Source organism: Saimiri boliviensis, chromosome 20, assembly GCF_048565385.1.
Source record: "Saimiri boliviensis isolate mSaiBol1 chromosome 20, mSaiBol1.pri, whole genome shotgun sequence".
In the NCBI taxonomy this organism is placed as follows: domain Eukaryota; kingdom Metazoa; phylum Chordata; class Mammalia; order Primates; family Cebidae; genus Saimiri; species Saimiri boliviensis.
In genome coordinates, this window is record NC_133468.1 from 30,082,564 (window position 1) to 30,094,700 (window position 12,137).

At 47.1% G+C, this 12,137-nt stretch overlaps 1 protein-coding gene across 13 annotated transcripts in view; it reads left to right on the plus strand.

The window, feature by feature from the left end:
* The window catches only part of TRRAP (transformation/transcription domain associated protein), a 133,079-nt gene that overhangs the window by 89,332 nt on the left and 31,610 nt on the right, over window positions 1–12,137 (plus strand). For all 13 annotated transcript variants that reach the window (XM_074390428.1, XM_074390423.1, XM_074390419.1 and 10 more), the window contains 7 exons: window positions 2,153–2,332; window positions 3,647–3,793; window positions 8,042–8,161; window positions 8,376–8,663; window positions 8,829–8,966; window positions 10,109–10,221; window positions 10,667–10,802. In XM_074390428.1, coding sequence (XP_074246529.1) covers window positions 2,153–2,332; window positions 3,647–3,793; window positions 8,042–8,161; window positions 8,376–8,663; window positions 8,829–8,966; window positions 10,109–10,221; window positions 10,667–10,802 — 1,122 coding nt within the window. The remainder of the gene's footprint in view (window positions 1–2,152; window positions 2,333–3,646; window positions 3,794–8,041; window positions 8,162–8,375; window positions 8,664–8,828; window positions 8,967–10,108; window positions 10,222–10,666; window positions 10,803–12,137) is intronic.

Below are 12,137 nucleotides of genomic sequence, written 5' to 3' on the forward strand. Positions count from 1 at the left end.
TGCTAGAGGTTCAGCCTGTGGCTCACTCATCAGCCTGGGTTTGCTATGGCAGGTTACCAGCGCTGTGCAAGTAGTTCTTACCCGTTTACCTGGAGTGAATGAAAGCAGATCACCACGTACTGTGTCTCCTGAGACAGCTGAGAAGGAAGGCGGATGAATTCTCTTTGATGAAAAGAGGACTTTTTTTTTCCCCTGGAAGCGAGTCTTTTTTATTGACAAAATAAACACAACATGGATGGTAGTAGGGCAGAGTTGGTGACCATATCCTCCCACTGTAGTTATGATGTTCAAATCAGACCTGCGTAACTGTGGCTTCTTTTGATCCTTCCGACTTTTCATTATCTGTATAGAGTTTTTTCTAAATTGAAACAAAATCACTTGCATCACCCCTACTCACCTGTTGACTCAGTTTTTGGGGAATGACAGCTTGGACCAAAATTTTTAAAAGGTGATAGATAGGCTAAAAGACCAAAAAATGATTAACTAAAATAAGCTATGAAGCTCAATCCAGAATGGCTTAACATTAATCATTTTCTTCTCTGAACATCTTACTTAAGTGCTTTATTAGGGCTACTAGCTCAGGGTTTCTACTACGTGCATCAATCTGTTTATAGGCTTTAGATTCAAGCTCTTTAAGAGTATTACCCGTGTACTCAAAAGAGCCTACATCCTCAAGGTAATGTACACAGTACTTTAGAATATCTATGTTTTCTGTTTTCTGGCACAAGGTACTCTGCACCTGGGTGCTTTCAGGCCTCGACCAAATAGCATGAGTAGTAGGAAATAGTTGTGGCGCTGGTCTCAGGAGAACCTGCTAGCACGTTTCTCGTTTGTGCTGAATGGGTGCTCTCTTTGTGCTTGTGCAACATGCATTTGGAATTTTGCCCACGGCCATACCTGGGCAGAGTTCCCTACTCTTCTGTCACTCGTGAAAGAGACCTTCCGACTGCTGGTTAGTTGCCAGGCACTGGGTCAGGTGCTAAAAACACAAAGACGAGACACTGGCTGTGGCAGGTCCATATGAGTCGGTCCAGGGAAGGGCACAAGCCAGGGGGTCCTCGACTCCCTCCTTTCTTTGCCCTGAGTGTCTGCTCCCTCACCGAAGGTTACAGTTCAGGGCCCACTGTCAACCGCCATCTCTCATTAGGACAGTGGGAGCTGTTTCCTTAGTGTTCACCCACCTCCCTACTGATAAGTTTTCTCTGTTGTTACAAAATTATCTTGGAGAATAAAGCAGATCACATTACTCTTTCCATTGTGCGTGGCATAAAATCCAGCAACCAGGCTCTGGTCCCCAAGTGACTGGCCCCTCACCTCTCTCTGCATCCCCATCCCGTCCCTCTCTCCCTCTGTCAGTCTCCAGTGCACTGGCCTTCCGTGTTCTTGAACTCGCCTCACTCTTGTCACTCAGGCTAACGTGCAGCTCCCTTTAATTCTCCATCAGTCCACCCTGTTTCCTGGCTGTGTTACCACAGTGAGCACATGTCTGTGATGTGTCCTTCCCTCTGATACTTCAGCTCCTTGAGGCTGGGGATGCCATCTCTGTGCAGTCGACAGACGAATCTACAGGGCCTCCACGGCACCCTGTGGATGCTCAGGGAATATTTGCCCAAGACACCAAGAGTGGTTTGGCCAGGCAGTGTGCGCAGGACCCGTGGGGAAGCACAGTGCGGCGGGGAGTGGCCCAACTGCAGTGGCAAGCAGGGGCTGCAGCACGACACAGAGGGGCTCGAAAGTCACACAGGGGAAGCTTCACTGTCACCTGAGGCTGTAGGAAGCCATGGGTAGGCGGGCCAGGGTAAAGGGCCACTGTGTGGAAAGAGTTGGGTACAGGAGAACAAGTCTGGGGGTGAAGTGGGAGGTTTCACACAGGTGGGAGCAAGCACCTGCCTAGGTGTTCAGGAGTTAAGAGTGGCAGGGCCTGCTGTGTGCTGTGAGTGAAGCAGAGGTCTTCTGTGTGGGGATGATGCCTTGGAGGGGACAGAGGAAAGGAAACCCGCCTAGTCAGGGAGAGGTGGGGAAAGGTGCTGAGATCACACTTGGACCTGCAGAGTCAGAGGTGCCTCAGTGAGGGGCATCTGGGAGAGAAGTCTGGACACCCCAAATGCCACGCGCACACCTTGGGTCTGTCTCCTTTCCGCACCCCTTGCAGCTGCTCCTGGCCGTGTGTGAGAAGAGCACCCCCATTGGCACCAGCTGCCAAGGAGCCATGCTCCCGTCCATCACCAATGTCATCAACCTAGCCGATAGCCATGACCGCGCCGCCTTCGCCATGGTCACACACGTCAAGCAGGAGCCCCGGGAGAGGGAGAACAGCGAGTCCAAAGAGGAGGTGAGGCTCCGCTCCACCGGCAGAACCCCCATCCTCTGGAATAAGTTTTTGTATCAGCTTTAGAATCTTTTAGAGCATGAATAAGGTATAAAAACCTGTCTATCTGAAAGCTCCGAATGTGGTAACTAAGTTCTGCTAGATTTTTTTAGTTAAGACTTGAGAAGCAGCTTGTACAGCCATACGGTTTTGAGATAGATCCCTTTACCATGAGCTAGTACTACTGAGAACAGAACGTTTTCCTGTGTGGGATGTTTCTCTCCTGGTGAGAAAAGCCCATATCACAGAAAGCACTGCTTGGGGGAGTGCTGCCCATCACACAGGGGCTGGGGCACTAGTTGGTTCCTCCAGCAGTCTGCTCAGAACCCATGTCTCTGCCTAGTCCCAGGACAGGCAGCAGGGAGCCTTTGCTCCTCCAAGAACCCGTACCAAGGCTGATGCTTTAGTCTTGGTGGCTTTCTGTGCTCTATGAAAAAATGGCTGCCACTGTTCCTGACAGGGATTTTTGTAGGCTGTGTGTCTCCTTAAGGCCGTTGTTTTTGGAGGCTCAGTCTGTGTAGAGCGTTGCATCTTAGGAGACAGTCACCGGAGATTGCAGGTGGCCATTGCACCTTCTTTGCTCTTAAAAGGTGGTGCGTTCCCTCTTCCGTGTACGGGATGTCTACTCATCAACAATTATAAATTAAAAAAAATTTTTTTCTACTGTTGCTAAAACACTAGATTATCTGGTCATTTGGTCTTTTCTTTCTGTAATATTCCTGTGTGAAATAAATTGCCAGCTCAGAAGTTGTTCATTTTCCAAGGGCACACACCAAATTGTTGATACCTGACTTCAGGGAATAGTTTGATTCTTGACTGACTTCTCCAAACCTTCAGACAGAAATAAGGTGTATTCCTCTTAGGGAATGGTCATATAAAACATAGCACTGACGACACACCCCGCTGTGGCACTGAGGGTATTCTCAGTCTGAGCAAGCCAGGCAGCTGGGCATCTGTATTGCATTTGGAGAAATCATAGGCTAAAATTCCTGTTAATCTTCATCATTTTTACCATTTAAAGTTTACTCTTTTAAATTTTGCTTTTTACAACCCAAATATGAAAGCACAATGGTGGCTTCTTTATAGTCATTTTTAAAAAGAGATCTGGTCTGCTTAATCTGGGCTTTATTTTAGGATTGAAGATGATTTAAATACCTCCAGGAAACAAGCACAAATTTTATTTGCCAAAATTGTAAAAAGAAGTCTACAGGAGGTTTGTTTGTTGGGTTTTCTTTAAGCCTTTGACTTTCTGGTTTTGCTTTCTGCTTTGTTTCTTAGGATGTAGAGATAGACATTGAACTAGCTCCTGGGGACCAGACCAGCACGCCCAAAACCAAAGAACTTTCCGAAAAGGACATTGGAAACCAGCTGCACATGCTAACCAACAGGCACGACAAGTTTCTGGACACTCTCCGGGAGGTGAAGGTCTGTATGCAGCTTGGAAAGGGTTTGTTGCTTTCCTCCCTTGGGTAGCTCAAGGCCTAAATCAGGATCATTCCACAGTGGTGTAAATTTTTGTTTCTTTTTTTTTTTTTGCAATGGGATATTGCTCTGTCGCCCAGCCTGGAGTGTAGTGGCACAGTCTCAGCTCACTGCAGCCTCAATCTCCTGGGCTCACGTGATCCTCTCACCTCAGCCTCCCAAGTAGCTGGGACCACAGACGTGAGCTGCCACACCCAGCTAATTGGTTAATTTTTTAGTAGCTGCAGGGTCTTGATACATTGCTCAGGCTGGTCTTGGACTCCTGGACTCAAGTGATCCACCCACCTTGGCCTCCCAAAGTGCTAGGATTACAGGCATGAACCAGAGATTTGGGAGTGTCACAGTGTCTTATGGGAGAAAATAGGAAAAAAGTTTATTTCTCCACCACCATCTCTTGGAAGAAACAGTAAACCTGTGTACAAAAATGTTTAAAGAGACATAATGTTGGATTATTTTTCAAGTGCACTAAAAGAAGAAAATGAGAAATAAGTTAATTTGCTAAATCAAGCCCACTTTTTGGAGCTAGGGATCTCCAAATGCATTTGTATTTGAAATCTAGCCGGTAGAAACTCTGGCTTCTACAAACTCAGGTGAATTATGGGTCTGATTGTTTTTTATGTCATGACCTTGAAAGACTGGTTGAAGCTTTACATACGTACTTTTGCCTTTGATGAGCTATTTTTCTGTTCCTTTGAGAGGTGGGTGATGATTCTAATTATTCTGTTCAGATCAGGAGCTAGGTGAGAAAAAAGCATGAACTGCTTGCTTCTCACAAGTAATTTTTACATTAAAATCTTTTGGTGACCTATGCTGAACTTGTGCATTGGATCAGTCTTTGAACTTGAGTCTAAGTGACACCATTGTCATCTTGAGTAAAAAATACTTTTCTGTGGGATGGAGTGGGAAGCAGAGCAGCCTGCTACATGTGAGTGACAGCTCTCATGTTGTGGATCAGGCACTTTTTTTTTTTTTGAGACAGTCTCACTCTGTTGTCCAGGCTAGAGTGCAGTGCCACAATCTCAGCTCACTGCAACCTCCGCCTCCTGGATTCGAGCGATTCTCCTGCCTCAGCCTCCCAAGTAGCTGGGATTGCAGGGGCACGCCACCACACCCAGCTAATTTTTGTATTTTTAGTAGAAACGGGGCTTTGCCATGTTGGCTGGGCTGATCTTCAACTCATGACCTCAGGTTATCTGCCTGCTCTGGCCTCCCAAAGTGCTGGGATTATGGCGCCTTAATAGACCCCTGTCCCTACTGCCGCCACCACCAGCAAAAAGGGCTGTAAGTACATGTCCCCAAGCCCAAAGGCCTTCCTTGGCTGATGGTCAGGACACGTCACCACATAATTCCTGACCATTAGGTGCCTGCGCCTCACTTTTATCATCAGCTCATGGTGGGAGTGCCATCAGGAGAGGAAGCTCTAGTAATATGTTGCAGAGGGGTCGGGGTATTTGGTTTATTCATTAAGCTTTTTGTCTAGGCTGATGAATTGGTCACAGCTGCTTGCCTTCGCATCCTCTCTGGGGCTGTGGCTGCTGTCTGGATGGTGGCTGAACTAGACCAGACATGGCTTAGAATCTTAGCGAATCTCACAGAGAATCTTACCCAGGAGTGTCCCCATGGTCTTCTCTTGATCTGAACCTTCATAGCCTGAGTCACAGGGCCCATCCATGTCCCCCTTTATAAGAGGATTGCTCAGGCCAGGGCTGCATACGTTGTCAGCCATACTGCCCCAGGTGTGTGCCACAGAGGAGACCCTCGAACTCAGTGCCCAGCACAGTGGGCACACTATCACCCCTGAGCCAGGTGTGCTGCCTGCTTGTGACGTTTCCCCAGGCAGCTCTAGCAGACCTGTGCCCGCCTCTTAGAAGGGTATGGCTCTTGGGGTACTTGGGTGTGACTTCATTCTTCCCTTCTCCTTGCATTCTTTGGTGTCCCATTTTCCTCATTCACCTTTTTTTCATTTGATCTCATTTCATCATTTTAGCATCTTTTTACTGAGAGCCTGCTCTGTACCAGGTGTTGTTCTGGACACTGGAAACATAGTGGTAGCTGGTCCCCAACAGGGTGTGCGTTCTAGCAAGGGGAGATACTGAGCAGAAAGAAGTGCTGATTCCTGGGAAGGCGAGACGGGTCCTGGGGTTAAGCAGCCAGGGCTGGTGGGGATTGGAGAGGGTGGAGTCCTGTTATTTTATTTGCTGTGTATTTATGGGAGTTAAGATTTTTTTCCTGGAGCCAGATGGGGTTACAAATCATTGTGTTTGTTGTTTGCACCCTGACGTTTTCCTTCCTGGAGCTCCTCTACTTTGAGAGGTGGTCAAGTGCCACTGGCTCGTCTTAGACTCTTGGGTTCTAAATCCAGAGGGTGATCCTCACCCCGGGCGCACAGGCTCTTTCTCCTCTGCCTTTTTCTGGGTCTGTCCATTGTTCTCAGTGGGAGGCCTATGGAGGCAGTGGCCCCCCACTGGGCTCTTTTGGTGCTGCAAGGCCACCATGGGGGTCTTCACCCCTGCACCTCTTTGGGACAGTATGTACATCAGAACAAGCCACAGACATGTAGAGCAGGAGCAGATTGTAATCCTCAGACACAGCCCTGATCGTCGTAATCCCTAATGTTGAAATCCCTAAAGATCAACTCTTCTAACCTCTAAAATCCCAAAAATATAATGACGGAAAAAAAATTTAAAAATTCTTTTAAAAGATACACAGACATATTTCAAATAATACTTTACTAGGTAGGCTTCTAGGTATTCCTTAGTCCAGTCAAGTCGATACTGAAAATTAGATCCACAAGTCCCCACCCCCACCACCATCAATGTGGCACCCATAGGCATCTGCTTAACCCATGCAGACAGTAACAGCTCACAGTTCCTCACCTGATGCAGCTGTACTGTGTTGATGATTTTCAGGATTTCGACACTCAGAGTTATGGCAGTTAGGATTGTGTCTTTTGGGATTCTGATGCAAACCCCCATGGTTGGAGTTGAACAGCTTTATCGGTAGGTCGGTGACATTGCTAGGCCCGTTGGTTCTCCCCAGCTCTTGGCTTCTGCTAAATTGACATGGAGCTGAGAGGCCCCTGACGGGCTGGTCAGGGTGAAGCGTGTGGCTGTGTGAGGGGAACTGTGGCCACTTATCACAGTCCTCCTCACAGGGAGCCTGATATCAGGCTCAACCTGGGCACTGAGTTCAAGGGTCTCCTCTGTGGCACACAACTAGGAGCATTCTTTACCTAAACGTTTTCACCCATCTTCCATGAAAGATTGGTACCCTTGCTGTCTGTTTTTAGTAGAAATGTGACCGTGCCAGTGGTTTCCTCTGTTGGGTTTGCTGAAGGGGAGATGGAAGCATAATCATGTCCCTGGAACTCTGTCTCTGCACTGGGGCAGCAGGCACTGTGGCTGTTGGCTTATGCTCCAGCCCCTGGTGCCACTGCCTGATGCCACGTAGGATGTCTCCTGTGGGCTAGAGCAGCTTCAGGCAGACTAGAAACCTGGCTGTTAATAAGGAATGTTGGCAGCTAATTCAGATCAGATCTTCCAAACAACAGGCCTGGGACGAAATAAACACATCTGTGGATTTCCTGTGCCCTCTGGGCCTTGATTTCTACGTCTGGCTCGTCTCATCCAGGTTCCCTTCCAGTCCATTCCGTTCTCCTCTGTTCAGTTGTATTCTGTTCCAGTCCATCTTGGTCATTTTCTCCTGTCTCTTGTCCACTGCCAGTTGCAGACACTGAACTTTCAGTTCTTGATTTGTTCTTCATAATAATACCTGTTGGCAAATAGTTTATGTCATATACATGTGTTTTCTCTTTCTGATTTTCAGTGGCCTGGGCCTCAGCGACATCTGTGTCCCTCTAAGTTACTCCTTCAGCCTTGTCAGTTTTTGTACTTGGATATGATGGGATCAGTAGTGTCAGCAAATGCCCTTAAAAGCTGAGGACAAATGCAGGCGCCATTGCTGAGGGATGCCTGGGCTTGCTGCTAAGTGCACTGTGGCTCTCTGGCACTCAGGATCCATAGGCTTTTACTCCAATGTGGAGTGAAAAAAAGATTTCTCAGATCTTTGAAAGTTCCAAAGTGGAGGAGGCTCTAATAATGTATAAGACAGATCATGGGCATCTTCTGAGGCTGGGTGTGCAAGGCACCTCTAGCCCATGGCCATCTCAGCCTGTTGTCTTTCTTTCCATAGACTGGTGCGCTGCTCAGTGCTTTCGTTCAGCTATGCCACATTTCCACAACGCTGGCAGAGAAGACATGGGTCCAGCTTTTCCCCAGATTATGGAAGATCCTGTCAGACAGACAGCAGCATGTGAGTGTATCTTTAAAATCTTGTTTTGGAAAAATGTAGTTTTATCTTTTGGTAAGTATTCTTAAAAGAACACAGTCTTGATCAAGTTTTAGAGGATGAGGAAACTGCTGGCTGTCACTCGAGTGAATTAGGAAAGGGATTCTTAGCTGCATCGAGAGACAGTGAGATGCTGATTTTTGAATGAAGGCGTGGATGACATGCACTTTGGTTTCAGGCACTCGCGGGCGAGATAAGTCCATTCCTGTGCAGCGGCAGTCACCAGGTGCAGCGAGACTGCCAGCCGAGTGCGCTGAACTGCTTCGTGGAAGCCATGTCCCAGTGTGTGCCCCCGATCCCCATCCGACCCTGTGTCCTGAAGTACCTGGGGAAAACACACAACCTCTGGTTCCGGTCCACGCTGATGCTGGAGCACCAGGCTTTTGAAAAGGGTCTGAGTCTTCAGATTAAGCCGAAGCAAACAACGGAGTTTTATGAGCAGGAGAGCATCACCCCACCTCAGCAGGTGAGGATGCGCCTCACATTGTTCATTACCTCTTCCCTGCCAGTGGCCTCACACTTTAAATAAATACTGCTCCCAAATGATTTCAAATTACAACATGGTGATCCGCATTTTCAGGAAAAAAAGCGTTTGTCCTGAGCACTGAGGAACCTTGCTTTGTGTTTTCAGGAGATACTGGATTCCCTTGCGGAGCTTTACTCCCTGTTACAAGAGGAAGACATGTGGGCCGGCCTGTGGCAGAAGCGCTGCAAGTACTCGGAGACGGCGACTGCAATTGCTTACGAGCAGCACGGGTTCTTTGAGCAGGTAAACCTCCGGTAACTGCCTGGCTTGCATGTGCAGCGAGAGGCCATTTCTGATGATTCTTTAATAAACTCTTTTCAAGTCAGAGTTCACCTTTTTTATGAGATGGAGTCTCGCTCTGTCACCCAGGCTGGAGTGCAGTGGCACAATCTCGGCTCACTGCAGCCTCCACCTTCTGGGTTCAAGCAGTTCTCGTGCCTCAGCCTCCCGAGTAGCTGGGACTACAGGCGCCCACCACCATGGCTAATTGTTGTATTTTTGGTAGAGATGGGGTTTCACCGTGTTGGCCAGGCTGGTCTCGAACTCCTGGCCTCAGGTGATACGCCCACTTCGGCCTCCCAAAGTGCTGGGATTATAGATATGAGGCACCGCAACTGGCCTGGAGTTCACATTTAAATATGCTTTAAAACATTTGAATCTCTAAAGGCCCTGTGACTGAAATCTGCGTTTAAGAGACACTTCTGTATATGACATGAGCTAAAGCACAGTCTTAATAAGCTGTTTACATTAGATGCCAGCGTGGATGCTTTTGATCTCCCGTCTTTGGTCCTGTTAGAAGTGGTAGGTTTCGTTTAATGCTTACATTTTACTCCTCATTCCATCCTTCAGCGTGGCGTGTGGGCCACTGTTTCAGGGTGTGATCCTAGCACTGTGTAGGGTGCCGAGCCACAGAAGCTCCACAAGCAGATGTGGCCTTGTGGCTCCTGCTCCGATCACTAAAGGGTGGGGAAATTAATCCCACATCTGGACAGCCTCCCCTTCTTCCATCTGTACAGGGAAACCTACCTTCTCTGTCTCTGTGAACAGAGAGCTGTGGGTGTTAAGTGGTTCTGGAGAAGAGCCCCACATGCTCTCAGGTCTGTGATTCAACTTGCTCTACATGACTGGGCCATGGCGGTGAAAAGGTGTTTCTTTGCCAGCTGCAGGCTTGCACCTGCAGTTCAACAACTCAGGGAGGCTGAGGCAGGAGGGTCCCTTGAGCCCAGGAATTAGGAGTTTGAGTCTAGCTTTGGCACCATAGAGCTATGTTGCCAAAAACATAAAAACCCATCTCAAAAAACTTTTCTAAGTGTTAAATTTAAAAACAGAGAAAGAAAAGGTATGTTAGTAGAAAAACAGTAGTTTAAAAGCCTTAACTTTTTTAGGCACAAGAATCTTATGAAAAGGCAATGGATAAAGCCAAAAAAGAACACGAAAGGAGCAACGCCTCCCCTGCAATTTTCCCCGAATACCAGCTCTGGGAAGACCACTGGATTCGGTAAGCCAAACACAGTGCTTGACATGAGCATGAATCAGTTGAGGGAACCAAGGAAACATCTCGAACCCTTTCTTGGAATGAGTGTTTTTTTAAAGGGAGCTTTGCTACTTTATGGCCACCTAAAGAAAAGAACAAACAAAAACCTAAGACCAGCATTTAAAGCCTTGCGTAATAAACATGTCGACTGGAGAAGCAGTAAACTGTCCTTGCATCTCCCCTGGCTCCAGTGCTTGAGGCCCTTTGCTAAAAAGCAGGTATTTCATGGTGGGCAGCGGGCAGGGGGCTCACCCCGCGAAGGAGCCCACCTTCATGTCCTGTAGAAGTTCACTCTTTCTGTGTTGTTCTGTAGAATGGAAATTTGCTTCTTAAAACCCTGTCACTGCCTCTCTGAATTCACGAGTGTGCTGGTGACTGAGCTTCTGCCCTCGGATCTCTGGACTTGTAGGTGCTCCAAGGAGTTGAACCAGTGGGAAGCCCTGACCGAGTATGGCCAGTCCAAAGGCCACATCAATCCCTACCTTGTCCTAGAGTGCGCCTGGCGGGTGTCCAACTGGACCGCCATGAAGGAGGCACTGGTACAGGTGAGACGCCCCAGGGGCATCCCTGCAGCTGCCTGGGTCCTCTTTCCTGAAGCAGCAGGTGTCTGTTGGGAAGATTTCCCTTAGAAAAAGCATTTTGACAGTGGAAAGATAACTTGTGGAAAGGAAAGGTTCTGTTTGATTGTCTCCAGTGCCTTTCCTGAATTTGAGTAGTGTCATTTTTTTTTTAACAAAACGCGAGGAGTTGAAGATTAGAAATAGTCACAGACTGTTAACTAAAGGATGGAATCAAGCCCAGGTTGTTGACTTCTGGGAAATGACTCATTGGATGCAGGGAATTTGTGTTCCTCTGAGAAATAACCAGTCACTTATATCAGTAAAAATACATTCTTCCCTCAGCATCCGGGACCCCCACAGATACCAAAACCCATGGATACTCAAGTCCCTGATAGAAAATCATGTGTGTAGTATTTGCATGTAATTTCTGCACAGCCTCCTGCGTTCTTTAAATCCTGTCTAGGTTACTTAAAGTACCTAATCTGGTCTTAATTGCTGTGTACATGGTTGTTACACTGTAGTTTTTAGGGAATAATGACAGGAAAAGCTCTGTATACATGCTTCTACAGATGCAGGTTTTTTTCCCTGAATATTTTTTATCCACAGTTGGTCGAATCCACATATAATGTGGAGGACCAGTTGTATATATTTTGCTGTCAGAATGCATTTGCGATTGCTTATTTTTCTTTATTCTGACAAAACATAAAACTGAGTAAGTGTTGGTAGCTCATTTTAACGTTCCCCTGTGTTCTCCTTCCCAGAGTTTCACTTATGTGAGTATATGCAGCGTCAAACTGTCCCGAGGACTCAGACGCATTTCTGCTTTCATAAATTCTTGAATATTTTACAAAAACTGTAAGGTACTCTAACTGCTTAGAAGAAAGCTCAGATATGTGAGTGAACACTCTAGGTAATCTGCACTAAATTAATTTCAAATAGTCCTAAAAGGAAAAGGATGTTTAGGCAGTCTTTTCTGGATACTCTGCTTTTCTAAATTCTTGTGAGCCGCCAATCTCTCTAGCTATTAAAGCACACCACAGGCTCTTGGCTTTATGGTCATTAGCTGTTTCAAAAAAAAAAAAAAAAAAAGAGATTGATCAATGCTGTTATGACAGATCAGATTAAAAAAATCACCACTCTGCTACAAAGCCAGCATTTCTTTTTTTTTTATGGAGTCTTGCTCTGTCACCCAGGAAGTACAGTGGTGTGATCTCGGCTCGCCACAATCTCTACCACCCATGTTCAAGCAACTGTCCTGCCTCAACCTCCTGAGTAGCTGGGATTATAGGTGCCCGCCACCATGCCCAGCTAATTTTTATA